The sequence below is a fragment of the Aulostomus chinensis genome, chromosome 10 (assembly GCF_037954235.1).
Source record: "Aulostomus chinensis isolate RoL2024-O1b breed Wild chromosome 10, RoL_Achi_v1.0, whole genome shotgun sequence".
Classification (NCBI taxonomy): domain Eukaryota; kingdom Metazoa; phylum Chordata; class Actinopteri; order Syngnathiformes; family Aulostomidae; genus Aulostomus; species Aulostomus chinensis.
Window position 1 is genome coordinate 28,994,029 of NC_141329.1, and position 25,528 is coordinate 29,019,556.

The window sequence follows — 25,528 nt, forward strand, 5'->3', positions numbered from 1 at the left end:
GCAGTTTAACGCTAGTTTACCGTAAAATTGTACGAAAGACTGAGTTTGTACCGTCCCAGTACTCAGCAGGCTTGAGAGCAGGAACCATCCAGGTCGATGTGGAAGCTGAAGAACGCCAAACGCCACTGAGTTTTCGATGCTGTTGATACGATGGGATCTCATCTCATCGTGACCAGAGGAGAGGGAGCGACGTGTTGGTTTCCAACAAGCTTTGTTAGGAGGTCGTTAATTCGCTGTCGTGACTTAAGGGGACAAATAACTGGTGATCACGAGATCATTTCCTGATGATGATGCGTAGGCGTGGCGTTCTCAGCTCAGGAGACGGAGCTCCTTCAGAGACCCTGATGGAACATGAGGTGTGTTGTGAATCTTTGTTAGTTAACGATCACTTTTTCAAAGTTTTTGAAAGGGATCAAGTCAATTTTTGGGAAAAAAATTAAAAGAAATCAAAAAGTTGTTCCAGACGCTTGGACCTCGTTTCAGGACTCGACATCTGACGGGCGCGAGCTTTAGCTGACATCAGGAGCTCTGAGGGTTCTAACCAGATATGCACACGCTTTGTTTGCGGTTCCTCAACGTTCTAATGAGGTGGCTGGTAACAAAGATAATGTATCTTCAAAATGGTCTAAACTGATGATGGCATTGGCCGTCAGCCGTGTGACATCACGACCTACGTGTGCCAGTTTTTCTTCGTCACGACGGAATTTTTAATCATTCTCTTCTTCCTTTTCAGTCTCCTTCACTCCACCTCCTCCCATCTCAGCCCCTCCCACCCAGCCTTACTCCTATCCAGGCCGCCCTCCTCATCCTCACCCTCCAGCCTCCTATGCGGGCCACCAGATCCCAACTCCCCGACAGGATCTAGTTCCAGCGGTGGAAGCGTTGGTGGCAGCGCTGCGGATCTGTTTTCAGCTCAGGTGCCGAACTCGTGTCAAATCTTCTGATTCACAATTTTCCTGGCTCTTCTATCGGGCCGACTCGTGATGTCATCACTACTTCCTGCCCACAGGTCGACTCCATCTTGAGGGGTGATTACCTGACATCTCTGGGTGCTGTGGGGCCCAAGCGACTCTGCCTGGTGTGCGGTGACTACGCCTCTGGTTATCACTACGGCGTGGCGTCCTGTGAGGCCTGCAAGGCGTTTTTCAAGAGAACCGTACAAGGTTAGAGCTCAGCAGTGAAGTAGTGTATCACAGTACTTCTACCACTAGGATAACGGTGGAGCATCGTAGTACTTCTACCACTAGGATAACGGTGGAGTATCGTAGTACTACTACCACTATAATAACGGTGGAGCATCGTAGTACTACTACCACTATGATAACGGTGGAGCATCGTAGTACTACTACCACTATGATAACGGTGTAGCATCGTAGTACTACTACCACTATGATAACGGTGGAGCATCGTAGTACTACTACCACTATGATAACAGTGGAGCATCGTAGTACTACTACCACTATGATAACAGTGGAGCATCGTAGTACTACTACCACTATGATAACGGTGGAGCATCGTAGTACTACTACCACTATGATAACGGTGGAGCATCGTAGTACTACTACCACTATGATAACAGTGGAGCATCGTAGTACTACTACCACTATGATAACGGTGGTAGTAGTACTACTACCACTACGATAACGGTGGAGCATCGTAGTACTACTACCACTACGATAACGGTGGAGCATCGTAGTACTACTACCACTACGATAACGGTGGAGCATCGTAGTACTACTACCACTATGATAACGGTGGAGCATCGTAGTACTTCTACCCCTATGATAACGGTGGAGCATCGTAGTACTTCTACCACTATGATAACGGTGGAGCATCGTAGTACTACTACCACTACGATAACGGTGGAGCATCGTAGTACTACTACCACTATGATAACGGTGGTAGTAGTACTACTGAGTGTCTCTGTGGTCGACTGACATCATTGATTAGTGTGTGAACTCCCATCAGCTGTTGATCAACACTGATTGATTGATCACGCCTGATCTAGATGATGACCCATAATGAGGTCAGGCAGGGGGCGGGGCCATCTCCTCTCCTGGAGGAGAGGAGGAGAGGAGAGGAGGAGGAGGGGGAGAGGAGGGGGAGGCGCTGCTCTGCTGAATCAACACAAACGTTCCTGATTTTGGTCCTCAAGAAGTCAGAGACTCGTTCCTTCTCTCATTTTGATTTTTTCAGGTTCAAACTGAGAAACCGAATCTCTAAAGTCCACCAGCAGCTTCATCAGGCTTGACTTCTTCTTCTTTGAACCAAGTCACACACACGTGATCACAAAGTGTGGTAAAGTGTGGTAAAGTGTGGTAAAGTGTGGTAAAGAGTCGTCAGATTCCTTAAATGAGAGGCGTGTGACGTTAAAAACGTCTGAGCTGAAACTGATCGAAGCGTCTCAGGTCAAGAATCGGCTGCAGGTGTGACGAGGCCACCGACTCACCTGTTCACCGCCACCCTCCTCCCACTGTTTCCATCCACACCTCAGCACGGCGAGAGGTGATGTAGGCGCCCCTCCTGAACTACTTCCTGTTTGTGGTTACCTAGGCAACATCGAGTACAGCTGCCCGGTGATGAACGAGTGTGAGATCACCAAGCGGAGGAGGAAAGCCTGCCAGGCCTGTCGCTTCCGGAAGTGTCTCCAGGCCGGGATGATGAGGGAAGGTAGGTCAACTTCCCATGAGTCTTTGCGCTTAAGAGAGTGGCGATTTGGCCCCGCCCACTTTTACAAGTCACCCAATTAGGCTTACATTTAATTTTTGATGATTCAAATGAACTCCAAAGTACTCAGATGTTTGTCAAGCTTGAACGGTTGGACGTGACTTGAATGCGTCCCGGCCTCTGGTCATCGGTGGAGGCGTCGTCTGCATCTAAGCGTGTTTGCTTACCGCAGGCGTTCGCATGGACCGGGTCCGGGGAGGACGCCAGAAGTACAAGAGACGAGTGGAGGCCGGACTGAGTTTCTACACCAAACTTCCCTTTGCTCACGCCATCAGCAGCCGTGAGTTTCTGTGTGTTCAGAACAAACGTAAAGACTTCATGGTCACCGAAGGAACCAGGTGTTCTACTAGGAGAACTTATTTAGTGGTTTTAGAACTCGTTCCTGCTGTGGTTCTGGCGCTCCTCTTCCAAGCAGAACCGTTTGGTCTGACCACAAACTTTAATTCAGCTCAAACTTCACCTGCACGTCGGTGTCTCGCTCTTTGACCTCCTTCCTCTCCATCTTTCAGGAAACAAAGTGATATCCCATTTGCTGCTGACAGAACCCGCCCCACTGGCTGCCAATCAGGATGATTCAACCAATGACAGCAGCTTGCGGACCCTGCTGACGCTTTGTGACCTCCTAAACCGAGAACTGCTGGTTCTGATTGGCTGGGCCAAACAGATCCCAGGTACAGGCTCCTCCAGCTAGCTTGCTAGCACAAGTATTGCATTCATTATCAGGTGTGCTCCCTGCTAACAAGCTAATGTTAGCATGCTGGAGTCCATGACCTGCTTGTTCCTGTTTCTGTTGAGTGACACCTGCTCTCCCTCGTCCCACCACCTCTGCAGGGTTCTCCTTGCTGTCATTGGTCGATCAGATGTCGCTGCTGCAGAGTGGCTGGATGGAGGCACTGTTGGTGGGTGTGGCCTGGCGTTCACTGGGCGCAGCAGGGGAGGAGCTAGTGTTTGCCAAGAACCTGCGGCTGGATGAGGGTCAGTGTCGCGTCACGGGATTGGCCGAGCTGTACGAGGCGCTACGCCACCTGACAACCAGGTACCAGGCGATGGACCTGAGCCAAGAGGAGGTGGTGACACTGAAGGCCATGGCACTCGCTAACTCTGGTACAACCACACACACACACACACACACACACACACACACATACACACACACACACATACACACACACACACATACACACACACACACACACACACATACACACACACACACACACACACAGAGTTAGTAGTACACAAGTATTACCAGGTTCGTGTTGAAATTCAACAGTAAAAATGTTGTTTTTGCAGTAAAAGGTGTGAAAAGTAGCACATAAACAGCCCAGCTTGATTGGCTCCTGCATCATGAGCTGGTTTTGATAACTCAGTTGTGTCACATGAGAAGTTCAGATGTGACACGTTTGACATGACAACAACACGTCAACAACAACACAATGCATTTGTCTCTGGCGTTTTAATGTGAAGCTTCATGGGTCTGGTCTGCAGCTGTGAGTCGATCGGTTCGATCAGAAGAATCAGAACCGCGTGAGTCGCTGAGGCGTGTGAACCGACCTGAGCTCAGCCATCGATTCCTCGTTAGTTGGAGGGTCAGACGCAGCCCTCGCTCACGTCAGCATGGTGCAGGGTTGAGGAGGGAGGGCGTGTGTGTGTGTGTGTGTGTGTGTGTGTGTGTGTGTGTGTGTGTGTGTGTGTGTGTGTGTGTGTGTGTGTGTGCAAGTGGTTATTGGTATTGATCAGTTGTGAGGAGCTAAAGTGGGGGGACCTCGCCAGTATTGATCAGTCCCACAAACACAGTGTAGAGGGAGCAGATCCTGGGGTGGGGGGGCACATTCAGTCTGGTTTCAGTGGCTAACTGTGCTAACCTAGCTAAGCATGCATGAGTGGCGAATCATCGCAGCAGTGCATGATGGGAAGCTGATTGGTTTGTTCCAGCTGTCTGATCCTCGGATCAATACGTTGATGGTTTTGGATCTCTGGACTGTTGAACCGTCTGCTGGATGACGGAGACGCCATCACCATCATAAACATCAATACGCCACACAATAGCAGTGTGTGTGTGTGCGTGTGTGTGTGTGTGCGTGTGTGTGTGTGTGTGTGTGTGTGTGTGTCCAGCTGTGACGTTGTTCTTTGGAGACAAGAGAACTTTAAATGTGTGTTTGTAACTGTGACTTCATCACACGCCGACTCAAAACTTCTGCTTCATTCATTCACTCATTCATAGCCGGATCCCCAGAGATCACCAGAGATCACCAGATCCCCAGAGATGACTTTAACTCCAGTTCTCTTAGAGCTGCTTTTGCTTCTTACCTACAATATTTGAACAAGAAAATCGCACTTCTTACTGCAGAGAGTATTAAGTGGGTAGATACTTTTCAGATTAAGAGTTTACCACTAACTGAAGCCTGAATAGAGCAGTAAATGTACACACATTTACTAAGAATTATACTTTTTTAGTACAAATTTGAGCTATTGGAGTTTTTTCCTCTTTAAGCTAATTTGTTCTTCATCAAAACCTTCAGAAAAGATCTGTTTTCTTCTCTCCGTCCGTCTGACAACTTTAGTTTCTAGAGACATGCGACCAAAAAGGTGCTTTTCCAAAGATAAAACTGAAACTGAGTATTTAAAACATTTAATTTGTAAATTAATGTGTTGTTAAAAGTAAAGTGTTCGTCCTGTAATTACACTCTAATAATTAACTTTTTGTCGGCTGAAGAAACCAAACTGTGGAGGCTTCATTTTCTCTCTTCTGAAGAAATCTGGGGCCGTTTGATTTGAAGCTGAAACCGAACACAGATTCCTGCTCATCGGCGTCCTGGATGAATGTTGAGGTCACCTGACCGCAGTGTGACATCAGCAGTGATGTCATGTTCTTAACTGACCAAAGTCGTGGTGACACACGATTGGGTTATCTTGAAGACAAACTGACGGCACACTGATGACGTTTGTGACCTTCCTGACTCATCGACATGGAGACGATGGTTCTGGTTCTGCTCCAGTTGGTGACTGAACCAATACAGAGACGATGGTTCCGGTGTACTTGGACCAGTGCTAAGTTTGTTCTCTTGGGTTCTCTCTGTCAGACGTGGACCCGGTGGACTGTCCCGACTTGCTGCAGAGGTTCCAGGACGGTCTCCACGAGGCCCTGCAGGAGTACGAGGCGGCCCGAGGTGGGCAGCGCCGGGCGGGCCGCCTGCTGATGAGCCTCCCGCTGCTGCGGCAAACGGCTGACCGAGCTGTGCAGGTCCTGCTGCGGCTGCACCGCCGCCACCACGTGCCTCTCCACAAACTGCTGCTGGAGATGCTGGACGCAAAAGCCTGAACACTTCCTGTCCGGAAGGTGGTCATGAGGGCAACCGCAAACCTGGAGGAGTCTGATGTTGATGGTCGCTGACAACGGCGGCAGGACTCTGTATTGTCACTGTCACAGCAAGTGGGCGTGGCCTGTGATGTCGGCACACCACAGCGTAAATATCAACGTTAGACTATTTTTATAATTGACATCTAAGATATGTCTGTGCTGTGACATCACTTCATAGCTGAGCTGGTTACCATAGCAACGGCCTTGGATGGCTGCTGCTGCTGCTGTGACATCACTTGTTGAGCGCTGATTAAAGCCACAGTCGTTTCATGAGAATTAAACACAAAATGATTCCAGTCACACTTCATGAGTCCTTTTATTGTTTTTCTACAAAGACGGTTAGAAAAGCTGAACACACGCACACACACACACGCACACACACACACACACACGCACACACACGCACACAGAGCTCACATTTCTGATGGACAAATTCCTTCATACACAAGTTTTTGGTCCATTCGGATCATCAGGAAGTTCAAGAACTCTGAGCTCCAGAAACTCCGACAGTGACAGGAAACACAAACAGCGACTGTTCAGTGAATCAACGCGTCAATGAGACGCAAAGAGGAAGTGACATCAGTGTTTACAGGAGCAAACCTTAGCACTGGGCAGTCTACGGGGGAGTGAGGGTGAGACGCTCAGGCTCGCCCCCGACGGCGTCAGAATGGGTTGACTGTCCCACTCCCAACTTGCTGAGATCCAAAACTGCAGGAAATCCTCAGCTGAACCAGTGGCCGGCGGCCGGCTGGCAGGGACCGACGTGACGGGCGACGCCACGCTGACTCTGCTGCAGTGAAACACATTCATGGGTTCACTGTTTTTCTGTCCCCTTGTTGAAGTCCAACGTTCACTCTTTATTCTAGTTTTGTCCTCTACTGCCCCCAGGGGCAAATATTTAGCTCTTTAGCTGCTAGCTGCTAACATGCCAGCTAAATGTTAGCTACCATAGTTAGCAAGTCTGTTGAGCTCAAAGGCAGCAACACGTCTCAGGGTCCAGTGAACAATGATGGTTAGCTGCAAATGTTAGCATGTCTTACAAGCTAACCACTGACAGCCGTTACCTCCTAAGGGGAATTACTCGTCCTCAGGTGTGAATGAGTCCCAGCTGAAACGTCCAGATGGTTTGTTCTGGACAGCGTTTGACCGGTTTTGCTAACTTTGGAGAAGCCCTCTGGCGGCACCGACCCAGCCCATAATTTTGCATCAAAATTTTCCGGTGAGATCACGTTGGCGCAGTTTTCAGCATGTGACTTTACCAGACCTGATCAAGTTTTAACACCTGGGTCCACCTGAACATTAAATTGGGAGGGACGTTCTACTGCTTGTACTCAGGTGAGCTCTCCACCAACTTCCTGGGTGGGGCTCCGGAGCCGGGCCAGACCCTGCTCCAGTAAGATCAGAGGTTTTCTAAAGGGAGTCTGGACAAGAGTGATGACATGTTTGAATTCAACTGTGGTGTTTGAACTCTAACGTTTGATAGCGGTCGTCATGGAGACAATCCTTGGCTCACACCAACAGCTCCGTCTGTTCGGCTCTGGCTCTCCTCAACAGGTGAGCTAAGCACTCACTCCAGGTTCTGAGTGCAGCTGTTTTAGAGGCTCTCTGTCACCTTGAGGACCAGGCTGGTATTGTGAGTCAAGCAGGCCTGCAGGAGCTTACACATGGTCCCTTTAATCTGACGTTTCTTCTGTAGCCAATAATGAGACGTTTTCACCTGCTACATTTTTATAAATCATACTCGCAGGACAGTCTTTGTTCACTTGTGTGTGAATCTGGACTTTGAGGGATAATTGCCTGTCAGAGGAGAACGGCTGACAGGTCATGTGAGGGGGCAGGGCCATCCATTTACTGAACCATCTGTAGAAACTTGGTGGTTTGAATGAGAGCGTTTCATTTTCTCAACACACGATAGCAACTTAGCTGCACTGCTGTCTTCAGGAAGCCAGGAAACAAACAGATCCCACTGTAACCATGGCAACAGGCTGCAGATTGGCTGTTCACTTACACCTGCTGGAAACACAAGCCAGGTCTCGGGATCAGCTTGCTTAGGCATGACCTCTTGGTTTACCGCTGGTCTGTTAATAATTTCTATCGCCGCAACAGCAGAGTTGAGTCATCACACGATGTTTCCTGCGCACGCGCTCATTCAGCGGGTTAGAAACTGGTCTCGTTCATATGTGGTTTGGGGCTGGTTGGGGGGCCGGTAGCGACGGCGGCGGGGCTGTCTGGACTTGCAGGACTCTCAGGGGAAGCTGGAGCATCAGCAGGAGAGGTAGCAGCACCACGGCGAGCAGAGACAGGGGTCTGACACCTGGTCGGACTGACAGAGGCAGGGGCAGGACTTGTTGGGGGTGTAGGTGTGGCCCTGCAATGTGATGAAGATGGGGACAGTGGCGATGACATCAGTGAGGAAGGTGTTCCAGGAAGGTGGCGTGCACCTGGCGACACAGAGAAAGTTGTGGGAGTCCTGAGACCAAAACGGGCCTCTAACTCACTGCACACCGCAAGACTCCGCCTGACGCCCTCTGACCCCGTGGCAACCCCAAAGCCACCGGCGGCCTCTGAACTCTTGGCGAGCTCTTGGCAGCGCTCCACAAAGCTGCCCCTGCGGATCGCCCCCCACTCCCGCTCTCTGTCCACATGTCGAGAGGGGCGGGGGCTGGAGTTGGAGGGGGTGGGCAGCCCATAGGCGGCGACGGTGGGGACAGCCAGAGACTGCAGTCCCATTGACACACTGTGATCTCTCGGTTTTGTGAGAGGGGCGGGGGGCGGAGTCTGGCGAGGAAGGCTGCCACACAGAGAGCTGGATGAGCCTGAGGCGCTGGCTCCTCTTCCTCCTCCTGACGAGTAGAGACGCTCGGTCCTGAAGCCGTCGCTGAGCTGCGAGTGCAGACTGGAGGGACAGGAAGTCACAAGAGTCAACAAGGATGAGTGTAATGTGCCGCCACTGACACACCGTCATGTTCTGAATCCATAAGAACCCAAGTTACGAGATCACCTGACCGCCTGAAAACTGGAGAACAGACAACCGTGTGTGTACCTGCAGGTGGAGGCCCTCGGCGTGCTGTCAGGGGTTCGGGTCAGCGCCAGGTCGCACTGGTCCAACAGCTCTAGGAGTTCCTCCTCCGTGGGCCCGCCCAGGGCTGGAAAACAACCAATCAGTGAATCAACCAATCACAGTGCAGTCAAGCTACATTGTTACAAAAATGTCCTCTGTGATGACATCACTGCTCCACAGAGGTGTGTCTGACCTCGGATGTCGACCTTTCCAGCGATCTCCATGGCAGTGGTCAGGTCCCACATCTGGATGCTGCCGTTGCTATGGCCACTGAAGAGGTACCGCCGCGGACGAGAGCCGATGCGACTCGAGCCTTCACACTCATGGACCACGAAGGCTGTGATGGAGGTGCCGTCTACCGAGCGCACCTCACACACTCTGAGACGGTCAGACACACACGACTGGATCAATAAAAGATGTCCAGATGTAGTGACATGAGGAGCAAAAAAAATGGAAGTGTTGCAGGGGATCTATTTGGGTGGTTCTTCATGGTGTGTGTTTATGTATATGTTTATATGTGCGCGCACGCACACACACACCTCTTTCCATTGGACGACAGCCTCACGTAGAGCTTGTCGGTGTCTGGGACGACTCTCTGGATGAACACCTGCTGGTCGTCTCTCTCTCCGTACGGCCCTACAACAGGACAACAGTTACCAGCTGACCCTGTGACCTCTGACCCCTCCTTCTCCAGCCTGCCAGGCTTGGAGGACACACAAGGACGAGTCCCTCTGCTGGACAACGGCATCGCTCACGCTCCTCGGGTCACATGATCACCTGACAACGTTCAAGACATTACAGCTGCTTGTCTCTCTGCTTCACAGAGAAAAGCACCTTTGACCTTTCACCCTTAGTTCTGCATGGGTCACCTATCTCTGTGCCGGCGCTGCAGCCTCCGTGTCCATCCACGTCGTCCAGGCTGAGGATCTTGAAGGAAGTGAGCGGCGTGGAGCCTGGCTGGGTAGAGATCATCCCCCTGAACCGGGTCACCGTCCACGTCCTTACGTGGTTGTTGTCTGCGCAAACTGACAAACGACAAACATCAGCACCTCTGGTCGCCGTGGCCCAGTCCCACCTGCTACTGAGGCCGGCGCCGGTGCGACTGGATCACCAGCAGTCGGTCTGTGCTCCTGCCACTCGCACCTGAGATGAGGTGTTTCTCTGACAGCATGATCTTGGTGACGGGGCTCCGGTGGACCGAGAAGGTCTGGAAGAGCTGCGGCCCCGAGCCCACTGTCTCCGGGTGCTGAACGATGACTCGAACCGTCCCGGAGCTGGTCCCGTACGCGATCTCGATCCAGTTCCCGCTGTCACCTGAACACAAGCACCCACTGATGAGCTCCGTCTGAATGAACGCAATAAGTCCTTTAAGCAGCAGCAGTGTTACTGGTCCGTACTGGTCTTGGGTGTGAGGTAAACACTGAGAGCAGTGATGGCGTCCTCCGTCGGGTCTCTGTACAGCTCTGTCACCAGCAGGTCGTTGTCCTTCATCCTCAGAGGAAACTTCTGGACATCTGACAAACGCAGTGAGCAGCTGTCAGGTATGAAACTCACCACAGGGGGCAGCACTTCTCCTGGTGTGTGTGTGGTCCAGGTGAGTCCTACCTATGTAGTAGATGGAGCCGTTGTTGCAGCCCAGGATGAGGAAGGAGCCGGCGGTGTCGTAGCTGCTGATAGGAACCACATCCTGGTTCTGCAGAGACCACAGAGGAGATGCTCCCTGTTACACTGCTGACTTGCCCTCAACGAGGTGACCGGCCATGTGACTACTCACCCAACTAAACTGAAAACCGTCCGTACAGTAATTTAGATTCTTTTAAAAGGAGTAATCAGTAGTTAGATTACACTTCCAGAGTAGAGTACGTTGCCCAGCAATGCCCAAAGTGAGTCAAAATCCATTTTTGGGACCTGTGAGTACCGAAGGACATGGACGTGCTCCTCAGACATGGAGGTCCTGAGAGTGAGACTCGGACAGACGACCAGTCAGCGCCATCTCCTGACACTTCCACTGGTGCTACAGTGGTTAGCCACAGCGCGAGCCTCAGCAGCTACTTCCTCTTAAAACTACAGATGTGAAGACTGCAGATTCCGCCCACCTGCCAGTGTTTGGTGACGGCGTTCCACACTCCAACCTTCCCCGTGTGACTGGTAGCAATCAGCTGGTTCCCAACGAAGAAGAGGGCCTCCACCGGAACATTCAGACTGAAGACGCCTGCCCAAGAGGAAGAGTTTCACTTGAAGAGAAACGTCTTTGCTATGACTTCAACATACACTTCAGTCACATTTCACCCAAACATGTTGTTTGTGTGTGTGTGTGTGTGTGTGTGTGTGTGTGTGTTAGTCCCTGCAGCTGTGGTAGTCCCAGGTCCAGACTCACCGATCTCATTTCCGTTGCCGTCTGGGCAGATGGCCCAGAGGATGATCTCTGTTACTGAGGCAACAGCCACCATCTTGTCATTGTCTCCCAGCGAGCCGCCCATCACCTTGGCATTGAGCGCGACCCGGTCGATCACCCAGTCGAGGCGAGGTGAGGTGAAGACCTGCTGCCACCCCGTGGACTCCTTCACCCTGACGGACAGACGGAGAGGGAAGATTAGACGAAGGCCCCAGATACCGAAGACCTCAAACGACTGCAGCCAATAGAAATGCACGTCCCACTTTGAGTCCAGTCAGGAGAAAAGAATTTTCCAAAATGAAAGAGAACTGAGGGCTGCACGGTGGTGCAGTGGTCAGCACTGTGGCCTCACAGCAAGAAGGTTCCCGGTTTGAGTCCCGGCTGCAGCACGGGGTCTTTCTGTGTGAGTCTCCATGTTCTCCCTGTTCCTGCTGGGTTCTCTCTGGTACTCCAGCTTCCTCCACAGTCCAAAGACATCAATTTGGGGACGAGGCTGATTGATACTCTAAATTGACCGTAGGTGTGAATGTGAGTGTGAATGGTTGTTCGTCTCTGTGTGTTGGCCCTGCGATGGACTGGCAACCTGTCCAGGGTGAACCCCGCCTCTCGCCCGTAGATGCTGGGATAGGCTCCACCCCCCCCCCCCCCCGCGACCCTGACTAGTGAGGAATAAGCGGAAGACGATGGATGAATGGAAAGAGAACTGAGATCTGAAAAGATTCACTGAGGCGTCGGACCTCTGCTCCACTTCATGAGAGTTCACCTGTAGCAGACAACGAACTGGGCGTAGGCCACAGCGATCCAGTTATGATGACCACAGATGATCCGCACCAGGCCGGGATCTGATGACTGACCTACACGCACACACACACACACACTGCTCATTTTTCACATCAATCTACAGTCCTGCGTCTCCATGGTAACAACACAATCATGACAGGAAACCAGTGCAACAAAACTCAGGTTAGAATGTTGAGATACTGGTAGTACTTCTAGATACTGGTAGTACTACTAGAACTGCACTAATATACTACACCAGATTGTCTTCCAGTAACGCTGATACATTCAGTATCAGCTGTATTTCTCTACTGACCACAGGTCAGAGGAGATGATTGGTGTCATTTATTGATTGTTCATAACTGAAACATACAAGTGTGTGTGTGTGTGTGTGTGTGTGTGTGTGTGTGTTTTCTGACCTCCAGGCATCCTCTCCTCAGCTCGGCCCAGTATCCCAGAGTTACCCAGGTTGGGAGGCATGGTGTTGCTGCGTCGGACAGGCGCTCTCTCAACAGGTGTGGCTCGTCCCACCATGAACTGCGACCCGGCCACGCTGTGGCGGTTCCGACGCTTCGCCGGGTACACTGGGACACACACAGGAAGTCAGTACACAAAACAGGGACACAAACTGAAAAAAGGCAGAAATTGCTCAGGGATATAGCACGCTACAGGGAAACCAGCCATCACTCGGAAGGAGAGGGGCTTGGTTGCTTGGAGACAGTTGCCGTAGGGGCGGGGCTACCTGCTGGAGGTAGGTAGCCGTTGAACAACACGTTTCCACAGGAAGAGCGGTCCAGCTCATCACACAGCTGCAGCTTCCGCACTGCCAAAACACACCAGTGATGTCATCAGGAAAACACAAGTGTCAGCAAAACACTGGCTTGTCTCAAATCTGCCGTCTCCACATCATCAGAGTGACCACGTCTCACCCAGCGGCGTGATGCCGTAGAACTCCGCCTCGTGCATGAGCATGTGCACGCTGATGGAGCGGGGGTGCAGCTCTTTGGTCCGCAGGAAGTTGAGGATGGGTGCGAACAGGGAGGGGTCCCTGTCGATGAAGATCTGCAGTGACGGAGGCAGAGAATCAGAGCCGACTCACAACGCCGCTCAGGTGATGATGTCACTGGGCGAACTTTAATACTCACGGCTCCCGTTTCATCCTTCAGAGTTGAGATGCGTCCGCTCAGCAGACTGGAAACAAAGAGACAACGACCAAGTTGGAACATGACAACCCTCACAGGTGAGGACAGTGCCCTCCCCCCAGCCTGCAAGTCCCCCTCAGACGCTTCAACAGCGGTTCTGTTACGCTCACCTCCGTCATGTTTCCACCATCTTTCTATTCTTTTGTCCACGTTTTAAGTGCTACGCTGCAAGCTGTCTAGTTGGACGTCACCAGGTGAGGTGAGATGCAGGTGTGAAGAGGAACAGCTGCTGAGCTGCGCTCCTCATGTCGAAAGAGGGTTGAGGCAGTGAGCTCGCCAGTGACCCAGAAACCAAGCAGCTGACAAATTTCTGAAGGAGGATTGAACCAGACAGGTGTAAGCATGGTTTACGTTACCGACCTGGAGAAGAAGGAATCAGGAACCCACGTCAGCGTCTGTCGGGAGGTGCTGAACCTGGGAACAGAGGCAACGAACACGTCACAAAGGACCGGAGCTGCCCTTCGGGTCGAGTCCATAAACGCCACAATCTCCGTGTTCCATTATCGGACAAAGACCACAGCCTCGAGCAAGACTACCCACTGTTAATTCCGGCCCTCTAAAATCCCTGCACATCCACCAGGGAGCGTTTACACACACGAATCCCGTCAGTTAGTGCGGACTGAACGTCCCTGCGGTCACAGCTAATATGCTACGTCGTCTAATCTCCACCTTGGTTCCATTATCGGACGGAAGTCATTCTTCCTTCCCCGGGGCTTGTTTTCATCGAGCTCGTCGTCTCTGTCTCCTCCTCGCTGTTTTTCGGTAACATCACAAATAAATACCAACCCGGTGCTCGCGTTACTCGCTTGTCCAACTCGTTCTAACGACTCGGAGGTGGGCACAAGCTGCCGTTAGCTCCCGGTACCGCGCGGCTGTAGCTCGCCGGCGGCTCCTCGGAGACGAAGTTGTAAATACACGGTTGAAACTTCTTCAGAGACGCGACTCGTTGCCAACACCCGCGGTCCGGTGAGAGCCTCGAATGTTCCCAGTAGTTGGCTGGGGGTTAGCCGACACTCCCCAAACATCCCCCGGTTCCTCACCTCTTCCCTCCGACGTTCAGGTGGATGATGTCTCCACTCCTCACCGGGTTAGACATCACCCCTACACCGTCCGGCCCCGCCGCCTTCAAAACCACGACTTCAGAATTTCATCCATTTAGGATGAACTGTGAGTCAGTTGTTGTTTCAGAGCCAACTTCCGGTGTTGTGATTGGAGTCAAAGGGCGGGAAGAAAACCCGCGCTGGATCATCGGGAGGTTACAAACCCCGGACTGCCGACAGAGGAAGGGACTCTCCTCCCCCTCCTCCTCCTCCTCCTCCCCCCTCCTCTCCTCCTCCTCCCCCTCCTCTCCTCCCCTCCTCCTCCTCCTCCCCCTCCTCTCCTCCCCCTCCTCCTCCTCCCCCCTCCTCTCCTCCTCCTCCCCCTCCTCTCCTCCCCCTCCTCCTCCTCCTCCCCCTCCTCTCCTCCCCCTCCTCCTCCTCTCCTCCTCCTCCTCCTCCAGGTTGAACATCGAGGCAGAAGCCAGAAAAGAGGAAGTGACGAGGCGTCGCCTCCTGGCCTGCTGGCCTTGCCTGGAGTTGATGAACAGCTGAGCGTGCAGGTCTGAGTCTGCTCACATGCCGGTTCAGCTCTCACCTGTGGATGAGGGGGTGAGGAAATCCCTTTCTTACAACCAGGAGGAAGACAACAAGACGAAGGCTTCAGAAACATCCACTGTGTTTTGATCTTGTTTGTTTTCTGTTATTTCTTATTTCCTCTATCATGTCCATCAAATTAAGAATTTAAAAGCCTACCTATAATCCAGCGAGTTCCAATGTTCCTCCCTAAGGCTGCAGAACACAGAAAAGGAAGATGCGGATTTGGAGGAAGTACTTCGATCCTTTAGAGAAGTAAAAGTACTACTACCATGATACCAGCCACATCCATGCTGACACAAGCGTTGAGTCGCCCAGGAGAAGCAGGGAGCTGAAAAAACATCATACTTTTACTCACAGGTGACGAAAGGAGGAAAAAGACTGAAAAAATGGAGGAGCGTAAACCAGTAAAAGGATTTAAACCTGCTGAGTTGAACACGGGTGAATATTCACGTTCAAATGGAGTAGTTTTATATTTCGACGCTTCAGCTGACAGAGCAAACCTCCAGCAGCGAGGGCGGCGTGGTTACCACCACAAGTCGCACGCCACAGCAGCTGTGCAGATGTTGTTTCAGCACAGATGATCCACTTCCTCCTCTCATGTCCTCTTCCTCCCATTCTCTCCCGGAGCAAAGCAGCGTGGGAGGAAGAAGGTCGGAACAGCATGCATCAACAACCTGTCCAGCTTCCGTTCCACCACAGGGGGCTCATATCGTTTTGTTACACTGACACCAGCTAACACTTCCCACCCACTACCAGTCACTGTGCTAAGCTAACTAGCGTGGGTCTCAGATCCCCGGAGAAGGGGCTCCGTCTTCTTGCTGTCTTTGGGGGACGATGAACAACAAGAAACTTTCCCTTAAAGTCGACTTCTTCCCTTCAGCAACGGCCCGCGTCCCTGTAATGAACCACACAGAGGCCGGCGTAAATCCGAACCAGGAAACCACCCAGAAAGTGGGTTTTGTCTTCAGCCCACTAACAGGAGTCTTGAACTTGCTAACATGTTTCCCCTCCTGCATCACTTCCTAGTGAGTCAGCTATGCAGATTTAGCTTGAAGCTAATGTAGACTGACGGCTAACAGCAGCTAAACTGTCCAAAAATGTCCGTTAACAATCTGGGTTCAGGAGACCAGTCCAGGTGTGTGAGGGTCACACACGGCTCACGGCCCAATAAACACACAAACCAATACAAACACAAGCGACAACACATAAACACAACAGGAACATGAAAAAAGGCAAGGACACCAGTGTTTCCAGTGGGATGACTGCTGCCGCCCAGTACTGAGACCAGGTTGGACAGCAGCTTGATGCTAAGTCACCTGAACCATTCAGTCTGCGAACGAATCGTCACATCAGGACAAATCCAACCATTTTGTTTGTAAAATAACACAAATGCAGCTGCACAGCCTCACCACCAATCACACACAGTTGAGTCCATTTGTTTAGAACTGTAAGCCAAGAGATGAGAGCGTCCTGACCACGTGGTTTTATTAGTTTACACCGGGGGGGGGGGGGGGGGAGTAGGAAGATGGGTGCTGAACGAAAAAGCCAGAGTGGGAACATCTGGCCAGCATCAGTCTGAGACACATCCTGCTATCTGCTGGGACATCGAGGCGAAGGAGAAGAGAAAACAAACCTCTTTGTCTGACAAACTGGACTGGGACCCCCCAGGACCCCCCCCCCCCCCCACCTCCATATGCAGGTTTTCATCCCTTTTCTATGATCATGTGACATGGCCACATCAGTCTTTTATGATCGCAAGTCGTTTTCACTGCTTGTAGTTTTCTTTTTGGCTCTAGAGGAAATGATGTCTGGTCACTTGACTATTATGCTAGCAGCTTCTCCCATGATGCACCAGGAAATACGTGCATGCTTGTGAGGCATCTCGAATGCTCTCATCGTGATGTGACATCATGATTAAGCTGTTGTCTTGGAGGAAAGAACATGCATTGCCTTGGTTTTTTTGAATCATCGTGCGCTTGATAGCATGTTAGCATGTAGCAGTGAGCTCTGCAAAGCTTGAGTTTTTTTTATTTGTTCATGGTTTGTTGATGGGGAGTGACAGGGCGCACGCAGACATCACCAGCGGTGTGGTGGAGGGAGAGAGCGAGGCGAAGGGAGGGCCGTCGGCTGAGCCAGGAGAGGAAGTGACTCCTCCATCTCTTCACGACTCTCACTTCACCAGTTCACATCACAAGAGACGGCGCCACCTGTGTTGGACCCTGACTGGACATCAGCCCGTTGGATGGTGAGTCCCATCAGCTGTTCACTCCTGACTGAGGTTTTATTGCTTCAATTAATTCACTTCAGGTTCTTTTCTGGAAGTTCTTCTTCCCAAGCAGGGGGTTGTAATGCAGGGTAGAAGTTTGAGAGTCCAATGTTTGCATTTAAAAAACAAAAAAGAGAGCAAATCATAAGTGAGAGAATGAACGACAAGAAGAACAAACACAAAGGAAATAAAATCTCCTGCACTAAAGAAAACACTGGGCTCAGTCCAAGCGTGACGTGCGAAGGCTTCAACAGCATGAATGAAGGAACTTAGAAATGTAGATTTGAGGTGTTGTGATGGGTAAAATAAGCACAACTGTAAAGTCCTGCTAATCAGCCAAACTGCTTCAGAGTTAATTAAAGACTGTCAGGACCATTGTTCTAAAATGGCTACAAATTCTAAAGACTGTTTCTGATTTTTTTTTTTTAAAAAGGATGAATTATAACATGAAGTGTGAAAGAGTGAGAGATTTTTAAAAACCAGAACCAAACGTTGTGGTTAACCACGCCAGGGAAGGTGGTGTGACCCTCGTGGAGCGAAGCCCTGCGTGCTGGGTTTCCTGGCTGCTGCTGGTAGGAGGTGCTGGTAGGAGCTGCTAGGAGGAGCTGCTGGTAGGAGCTGCTAGGAAGAGCTGCTGGTAGGAGCTGCTAGGAGGAGCTGCTGGTAGGAGCTGCTAGGAGGAGCTGCTGGTAGGAGGTGCTGGTAGGAGCTGCTGGTAGGAGCTGCTAGGAGGAGCTGCTGGTAGGAGCTGCTGGTAGGAGCTGCTAGGAGGAGCTGCTGGTAGGAGCTGCTGGTAGGAGGTGCTGGTAGGAGCTGCTGGTAGGAGCTGCTAGGAGGAGCTGCTGGTAGGAGCTGCTGGTAGGAGCTGCTGGTAGGAGGTGCTGGTAGGAGCTGCTGGTAGGAGCTGCTAGGAGGAGCTGCTGGTAGGAGCTGCTAGGAGGAGCTGCTGGTAGGAGCTGCTAGGAGGAGCTGCTGGTAGGAGCTGCTAGGAAGAGCTGCTGGTAGGAGGTGCTGGTAGGAGGTGCTGGTAGGAGCTGCTAGGAGGAGCTGCTGGTAGGAGCTGCTAGGAGGAGCTGCTAGGAGGAGCTGCTGGTAGGAGCTGCTGGTAGGAGCTGCTAGGAGGAGCTGCTGGTAGGAGGTGCTGGTAGGAGGTGCTGGTAGGAGCTGCTAGGAGGAGCTGCTGGTAGGAGCTGCTAGGAGGAGCTGCTAGGAGGAGCTGCTGGTAGGAGGAGCTGGTAGGAGCTGCTAGGAAGAGCTGCTGGTAGGAGGTGCTGGTAGGAGCTGCTAGGAGGAGCTGCTAGGAGGAGCTGCTGGTAGGAGCTGCTAGGAGGAGCTGCTAGGAGGAGCTGCTGGTAGGAGGAGCTGGTAGGAGCTGCTGGTAGGAGCTGCTGGTAGGAGCTGCTAGGAGGAGCTGCTGGTAGGAGCTGCTAGGAGGAGCTGCTAGGAGGAGCTGCTGGTAGGAGCTGCTAGGAGGAGCTGCTGGTAGGAGGTGCTGGTAGGAGCTGCTGGTAGGAGCTGCTAGGAGGAGCTGCTGGTAGGAGGTGCTGGTAGGAGCTGCTGGTAGGAGCTGCTGGTAGGAGGTGCTGGGAGGAGCTGCTAGGAGGAGCTGCTGGGAGGAGCTGCTAGGAGGAGCTGCTAGGAGGAGCTGCTGGTAGGAGCTGCTGGTAGGAGGAGCTGCTAGGAGGATCTGCTAGGAGTAGCTGCTGGTAGGAGCTGCTAGGAGGAGCTGCTAGGAGGAGCTGCTGGTAGGAGCTGCTAGGAGGAGCTGCTAGGAGGAGCTGCTGGTAGGAGGTGCTGGTAGGAGCTGCTGGTAGGAGCTGCTAGGAGGAGCTGCTAGGAGGAGCTGCTGGTAGGAGCTGCCGGTAGGAGCTGCGAGGAGGATCTGCTAGGAGGAGCTGCTGGGAGGAGCTGCTAGGAGGATCTGCTAGGAGGATCTGCTAGGAGGAGCTGCTGGTAGGAGGTGCTGGTAGGAGCTGCTAGGAGGAGCTGCTAGGAGGAGCTGCTGGTAGGAGCTGCTAGGAGGAGCTGCTAGGAGGAGCTGCTGGTAGGAGGAGCTGGTAGGAGCTGCTGGTAGGAGCTGCTGGTAGGAGCTGCTAGGAGGAGCTGCTGGTAGGAGCTGCTAGGAGGAGCTGCTAGGAGGAGCTGCTGGTAGGAGCTGCTAGGAGGAGCTGCTGGTAGGAGGTGCTGGTAGGAGCTGCTGGTAGGAGCTGCTAGGAGGAGCTGCTGGTAGGAGGTGCTGGTAGGAGCTGCTGGTAGGAGCTGCTGGTAGGAGGTGCTGGGAGGAGCTGCTAGGAGGAGCTGCTGGGAGGAGCTGCTAGGAGGAGCTGCTAGGAGGAGCTGCTGGTAGGAGCTGCTGGTAGGAGGAGCTGCTAGGAGGATCTGCTAGGAGTAGCTGCTGGTAGGAGCTGCTAGGAGGAGCTGCTAGGAGGAGCTGCTGGTAGGAGCTGCTAGGAGGAGCTGCTAGGAGGAGCTGCTGGTAGGAGGTGCTGGTAGGAGCTGCTGGTAGGAGCTGCTAGGAGGAGCTGCTAGGAGGAGCTGCTGGTAGGAGCTGCCGGTAGGAGCTGCGAGGAGGATCTGCTAGGAGGAGCTGCTGGGAGGAGCTGCTAGGAGGATCTGCTAGGAGGATCTGCTAGGAGGAGCTGCTGGTAGGAGGTGCTGGTAGGAGCTGCTAGGAGGAGCTGCTGGTAGGAGCTGCTAGGAGGAGCTGCTGGTAGGAGGTGCTGGTAGGAGCTGCTAGGAGGAGCTGCTGGTAGGAGCTGCTAGGAGGAGCTGCTGGTAGGAGGTGCTGGTAGGAGCTGCTAGGAGGAGCTGCTGGTAGGAGCTGCTGGTAGAAGCTGTTAGGAGGAGCTGCTGGTAGGAGGTGCTGGTAGGAGCTGCTAGGAGGAGCTGCTGGTAGGAGCTGCTAGGAGGAGCTGCTAGGAGGAGCTGCTGGTAGAAGCTGCTAGGAGGAGCTGCTGGTAGGAGCTGCTGGTAGGAGCTGCTAGGAGGAGCTGCTGGTAGGAGCTGCTAGGAGGAGCTGCTAGGAGGAGCTGCTAGGAGGAGCTGCTGGTAGGAGCTGCTAGGAAGAGCTGCTGGTAGGAGGTGCTGGTAGGAGCTGCTGGTAGGAGCTGCTAGGAGGAGCTGCTGGTAGGAGCTGCTAGGAGGAGCTGCTGGTAGGAGCTGCTGGTAGGAGCTGCTAGGAGGAGCTGCTAGGAGGAGCTGCTGGTAGGAGCTGCTGGTAGGAGGTGCTGGTAGGAGCTGCTGGTAGGAGCTGCTAGGAGGAGCTGCTGGTAGGAGCTGCTGGTAGGAGCTGCTAGGAGGAGCTGCTAGGAGGAGCTGCTGGTAGGAGCTGCTAGGAGGAGCTGCTGGTAGGAGGTGCTGGTAGGAGCTGCTAGGAGGAGCTGCTGGTAGGATCTGCTGGTAGGAGCTGCTAGGAGGAGCTGCTGGTAGGAGCTGCTGGTAGGAGGTGCTGGTAGGAGCTGCTAGGAGGAGCTGCTGGTAGGAGCTGCTAGGAGGAGCTGCTGGTAGGAGCTGCTGGTAGGAGCTGCTGGTAGGAGCTGCTAGGAGGAGCTGCTAGGAGGAGCTGCTGGTAGGAGCTGCTAGGAAGAGCTGCTGGTAGGAGGTGCTGGTAGGAGCTGCTGGTAGGAGCTGCTAGGAGGAGCTGCTGGTAGGAGCTGCTAGGAGGAGCTGCTGGTAGGAGCTGCTGGTAGGAGCTGCTAGGAGGAGCTGCTAGGAGGAGCTGCTGGTAGGAGCTGCTGGTAGGAGGTGCTGGTAGGAGCTGCTGGTAGGAGCTGCTAGGAGGAGCTGCTGGTAGGAGCTGCTGGTAGGAGCTGCTAGGAGGAGCTGCTAGGAGGAGCTGCTGGTAGGAGCTGCTAGGAGGAGCTGCTGGTAGGAGGTGCTGGTAGGAGCTGCTAGGAGGAGCTGCTGGTAGGATCTGCTGGTAGGAGCTGCTAGGAGGAGCTGCTGGTAGGAGCTGCTGGTAGGAGGTGCTGGTAGGAGCTGCTAGGAGGAGCTGCTGGTAGGAGCTGCTAGGAGGAGCTGCTGGTAGGAGCTGCTGGTAGGAGCTGCTGGTAGGAGCTGCTAGGAGGAGCTGCTAGGAGGAGCTGCTGGTAGGAGCTGCTAGGAAGAGCTGCTGGTAGGAGGTGCTGGTAGGAGCTGCTGGTAGGAGCTGCTAGGAGGAGCTGCTGGTAGGAGCTGCTAGGAGGAGCTGCTGGTAGGAGCTGCTGGTAGGAGCTGCTAGGAGGAGCTGCTAGGAGGAGCTGCTGGTAGGAGCTGCTGGTAGGAGGTGCTGGTAGGAGCTGCTGGTAGGAGCTGCTAGGAGGAGCTGCTGGTAGGAGCTGCTGGTAGGAGCTGCTAGGAGGAGCTGCTAGGAGGAGCTGCTGGTAGGAGCTGCTAGGAGGAGCTGCTGGTAGGAGGTGCTGGTAGGAGCTGCTAGGAGGAGCTGCTGGTAGGAGCTGCTGGTAGGAGGTGCTGGTAGGAGCTGCTAGGAGGAGCTGCTGGTAGGAGCTGCTAGGAGGAGCTGCTGGTAGGAGCTGCTGGTAGGAGCTGCTGGTAGGAGCTGCTAGGAGGAGCTGCTAGGAGGAGCTGCTCAGGTCTCTGGACCGATGGATGGCACAACATCGCCTAAATGCTTCTGTGCAGGTGTCGACAGGAAGAAAACGAAGCTTTTGACTTTGCTGGTAGGAGGTGCTGGTAGGAGGTGCTGGTAGGAGCTGCTAGGAGGAGGTGCTGGTAGGAGCTGCTAGGAGGAGCTGCTGGTAGGAGGTGCTGGTAGGAGCTGCTAGGAGGAGCTGCTGGTAGGAGCTGCTAGGAGGAGCTCCGTCGCGTCTCCTCACGGCAGCGATGGAACTGAGCTGGTCATGTAACCATGGCAATAACAACTTAGTTGAATCGTTTATGTTTTTATCTGCTGAGGACAAAGTCTCCCACTCTGGGGTTATGAGCTGAAAGTGAGATTATATATTTTGAACATATAAAAATTATAATAGGAATCATGCTAGATACTGAGACTGGATGGAACCCAGCACATTTACTAACAAAGCTCCTCATTTCACCCCAAGAGAGGTCCTGAGCCTGCACGCACCTCCATGCTGCTGGGATCTTCTCACAGGCGTGGAAGCTGTAACGAGACGAGGTCGCTGGCGCTGAAGGACTGGTGTTGATGTCCCAGGTGAGGCGGGTCCAAGTCACTGGATGGAGTCTCCTTTGAGCCGTAAATAGATCAGACGGGGAGACAATGGGCCGTGTGTCGCTGACAGTAGATGTTTTTCCACCAGTGGGTGACGGAAGAGTGAAGTGTGTGTTGGACATGGATGAATCAAATGGGGGACGGAAGTGTGTGTGTATTTATGTTGAGTGTGTGTTCAGGTCGACGGGGGTTCTCTGGGAGTCACCGCAGATTAAACTGCTTTTGTTGAAATGTGAGTGTGAAAGGTTCTTGTTAGCGTTTCGCCACACTGGCGTTCCAAATCCTGCCAAAGTGCTGATGTTCCTGAGCCGCAGGTCTGATCTTCAAAAACTTTGCGAGTGTGAGAAATGGATGTCGTGGCAGAAAATGATTCAGAAGTCCAAGGCGTCGACCCTGACAGACGCCCGCCTGCCCCACCCTCCAGTGCCTCAAATCCAGAGAAACTACTTGCATCTTTAAATCACAACACAGGAAATCTTTTCACACGTAGAGCAGAGTCCGGGCGGTCTTAGCGGGGCCCCGGTGCACTTGTTTGGGCCCCTGCTGAAGCAGCACCTGCACTGGGGTCTGAGGCCCCTCCCCCTGGTCTCTGGGTCTGTGTCCAACCCGAATGTGGTTCGTTCAAAGTGAGACCACTACAGATATGAGGTTCTAATTTGCCCGTCCCGCACGTGCGTTTGTTTGATCAAACAAGTTTGGACAAAGTCTGTGTGTGTGTGTGTGTGTGTGTGTGTGTGTGTGTGTGTGTGTGTGTGTGTGTGTGTGTGTGTTTTCAGGGATGGATCAGATCAACTCCACCCGCCTCCCCTCCAACCAATCAGATGTCAGCAGTATCTTCACCCACCAGGTCCTGCCATCTCTCTACTGTGTGATCTGCATCGTGGGCGTGTCCCTCAATGGCGCGGCTGCCTGGATCTTCTTCCGGGTGCCCAGTGACTCGGGTCTTGTTGTGTACTTGAAGAACATGGTGGTGGCCGACCTCCTCATGCTCGCCACCTTCCCCTTCAGGGTAGCAGCTCAGCTGGGCCTCGGGGGCTGGCGCCTCCATGTGGTGGTGTGCCGCTACTCGGCTGTGCTCTTCTACTCCTCCATGTACGTTGGGATCCTCTTCATGGGTTTCATCAGCTTGGAGCGCTACGATAAAATCGTCCGACACTCCTCTACCTCTTCAGCCTGCACATCCAAAATGGGCGGATTAGCATCGCTGCACCTCCTCCAGAGCGTCTGCTTTGCCCGAGTGCTGGCGCTCTTCACCTGGGGGCTCCTCCTCCTCTCCGTCCTTCCTAATGCCATGCTGACCAGCCGGCCAGCAGATGAGGAAAATTCGCGGCATTGCATGCAACTGAAGACGCCGCTGGGTATCCAGTGGCATCGCGTGTCCACCCTCTTCAGCGTGGCCCTGTTCTGGGTGACACTCCTGGTTCTGGCCTTCTGCTACGCCTCCATTGCCCGCCGCGTCTACCAGACATATCGACGCGTGCACCGGGACAGCAGTGACGTCTGCCGCAAGTCCAACCGCAGCATCTTCAGCATCCTGGCCGTGTTCTTCATCTGCTTTGTGCCGTACCATGTATGCCGTGTCCCATACACACTCAGCCAGATGCCGGCGTCGGGCTTCGGCCAGGACTCCCGCTTCTTGCTCTTCCAGCTGAAGGAGGGGACGCTCTTCCTGTCCGCCCTCAACGTCTGCCTCGACCCAGTGATCTACTTCCTTATGTGCCGAACCTTTAGAGAGTCGCTGCTGAGGAAACTGTCCCGAGGAGAGAGAAGAAGGTCCCTGACCACCGCCCAGAGCCTGAGCAACATTTAGGAGGAGAGGAAGGAGACAAGGAAACAAGGAAGGAGACAAGGAAACAAGGAAGGAGACAAGGAAACAAGGAAGGAGACAAGGGAGGAAGACTGTTCGGCACATATTTTCTATCTTAAAGCTGCGGTGTTATGACGACAGCTCAGGTGGGCTTCTGTCACCTGATGAAGAGTAACAACTGTTTTCCAACTAAAACTTTGTTTTTTGAGATTTGGTTGCTGCGTTATTTTGGGCGTGGACACGGCAGAGCGGTCCCTCAGCCTTTGTGGGTTGGGTTCCTGACGCCAGTTGAACAAAGCTGTTAAAACTACTAAAAATAGATCGTCTTTACTACTCAATATTTGTTTCTTTTTGGTTTGTGTTCATTCTCCCTCGCCTCCCCGTCTGGACGGAGCCTCCCGGAGCCAAATATTGTAAATGAGTGTTTCGCTACAGTGTCTGGTGCAGGATAACTACGCCCAGACCAACCAACAGGATGGGTGGGCCTCCAGCCTCTTCAGGACCTCCAACCTCCTCAGGGCCTCCAACCTCTTCAGGGCCTCCAACCTCCTCAAGACCTCCAACCTCCTCAGGGCCTCCAACCTTTTCAGGGCCTCCAACCTCTTCAAGACCTCCAACCTCTTCAGGGGGCCTCCAACCTCTTCAGGGGGCCTCCAACCTCTTGACCTCCAACCTCTTGACCTCCAACCTCTTCAAGACCTCCAACCTCTTCAGGGGGCCTCCAACCTCTTGACCTCCAAACTCCACCCACTGTAGCCTCTTGTCTTTAGTTGTGTTTTTTTTTAATTGAAAGTCTAATAAATAATTAACTTTCTGCTGTTATGTGTTGAAAAATGAATAAACAAGTGCAGACTTACTTTTGTAACTTTGTTGGTGCTGTGCCTGTAATGATGACGGCGAATATGATGACAAAAAGTCAGGTGATGTTTGTTCTGCCTTCAGAAAAGTTTATTTAATTTAAGTATAATTTACTTGAAATGATTTAATGATTTGTTATAGGTTAAACTTGTGCTAGGAATATGTACATGACAAACACATTCAGTTGTTATTGTTCTGGAGACCTTTATTTAGAAATCGCCGCTTTTATTTTGAAGCGTGATCTGCGAAGTAGTGTTTCCTGTAGCAGCA

The 25,528-nt window shown here is 52.9% G+C and overlaps 3 protein-coding genes across 4 annotated transcripts in view; 2 read left to right on the plus strand and 1 right to left on the minus strand.

Moving 5' to 3' along the window:
• esrrd (estrogen-related receptor delta) overlaps window positions 1-6,398 on the plus strand; it is a 6,923-nt gene extending 525 nt beyond the window's left edge. Inside the window, exons 2-8 of the mRNA XM_086216971.1 lie at window positions 734-917; window positions 1,010-1,163; window positions 2,554-2,670; window positions 2,900-3,007; window positions 3,237-3,398; window positions 3,559-3,831; window positions 5,811-6,398. Of these exons, the coding sequence (XP_086073097.1) occupies window positions 734-917; window positions 1,010-1,163; window positions 2,554-2,670; window positions 2,900-3,007; window positions 3,237-3,398; window positions 3,559-3,831; window positions 5,811-6,049 (1,237 nt within the window). The 3' untranslated portion in view covers window positions 6,050-6,398. The remainder of the gene's footprint in view (window positions 1-733; window positions 918-1,009; window positions 1,164-2,553; window positions 2,671-2,899; window positions 3,008-3,236; window positions 3,399-3,558; window positions 3,832-5,810) is intronic.
• On the minus strand, window positions 6,389-14,753 carry shkbp1 (SH3KBP1 binding protein 1). Of its 2 annotated transcripts, XM_086216969.1 has the most exons (17): window positions 14,564-14,753; window positions 13,884-13,937; window positions 13,467-13,512; window positions 13,251-13,383; window positions 13,064-13,144; window positions 12,741-12,905; window positions 12,308-12,398; window positions 11,527-11,717; window positions 11,246-11,361; window positions 10,755-10,842; window positions 10,547-10,663; window positions 10,293-10,463; window positions 10,019-10,174; window positions 9,689-9,785; window positions 9,343-9,527; window positions 9,132-9,234; window positions 6,389-8,984 (listed from the first exon to the last, which is right to left on the minus strand). In XM_086216969.1, exons 1-17 carry the CDS (start codon window positions 14,617-14,619, stop codon window positions 8,246-8,248), a joined length of 2,589 nt encoding a protein of 862 aa, XP_086073095.1. In that variant the 5' UTR covers window positions 14,620-14,753; the 3' UTR covers window positions 6,389-8,245. The 2 variants fall into 2 exon arrangements, with proteins under 2 accessions (XP_086073095.1, XP_086073096.1); XM_086216970.1 differs by lacking the exons at window positions 13,884-13,937; window positions 14,564-14,753 and adding an exon at window positions 13,634-13,862 and having other exon boundaries at window positions 6,390-8,984.
• Window positions 14,754-16,675: 1,922 nt separating this feature from the next.
• Window positions 16,676-25,239, plus strand: LOC147255215 (P2Y purinoceptor 14). Its single transcript, XM_086216972.1, has 3 exons — window positions 16,676-17,405; window positions 22,466-22,575; window positions 23,370-25,239. The coding sequence occupies exon 3, from the start codon at window positions 23,372-23,374 to the stop codon at window positions 24,401-24,403; it is 1,032 nt and encodes a 343-aa protein (XP_086073098.1). The 5' UTR covers window positions 16,676-17,405; window positions 22,466-22,575; window positions 23,370-23,371; the 3' UTR covers window positions 24,404-25,239.
• Window positions 25,240-25,528: the final 289 nt, after the last annotated feature.

What these genes read in the sequence shown, in the direction of transcription:
- shkbp1 (XM_086216969.1), bottom strand. Translation starts at nt 14,619, where the DNA reads ATGTCTAACCCGGTGAGGAGTGGAGACATCATCCACCTGAACGTCGGA. An exon ending in CGGCAACGGAAATGAGATCG is followed by an intron (nt 11,362 to 11,526) that starts GTGAGTCTGGAC and finishes CCTCTTGGGCAG; the next exon opens with GCGTCTTCAGTCTGAATGTT. An exon ending in CTGTCGTCCAATGGAAAGAG is followed by an intron (nt 9,528 to 9,688) that starts GTGTGTGTGTGC and finishes TGACCGTCTCAG; the next exon opens with AGTGTGTGAGGTGCGCTCGG.
- LOC147255215 (XM_086216972.1), top strand. Translation starts at nt 23,372, where the DNA reads ATGGATCAGATCAACTCCACCCGCCTCCCCTCCAACCAATCAGATGTC.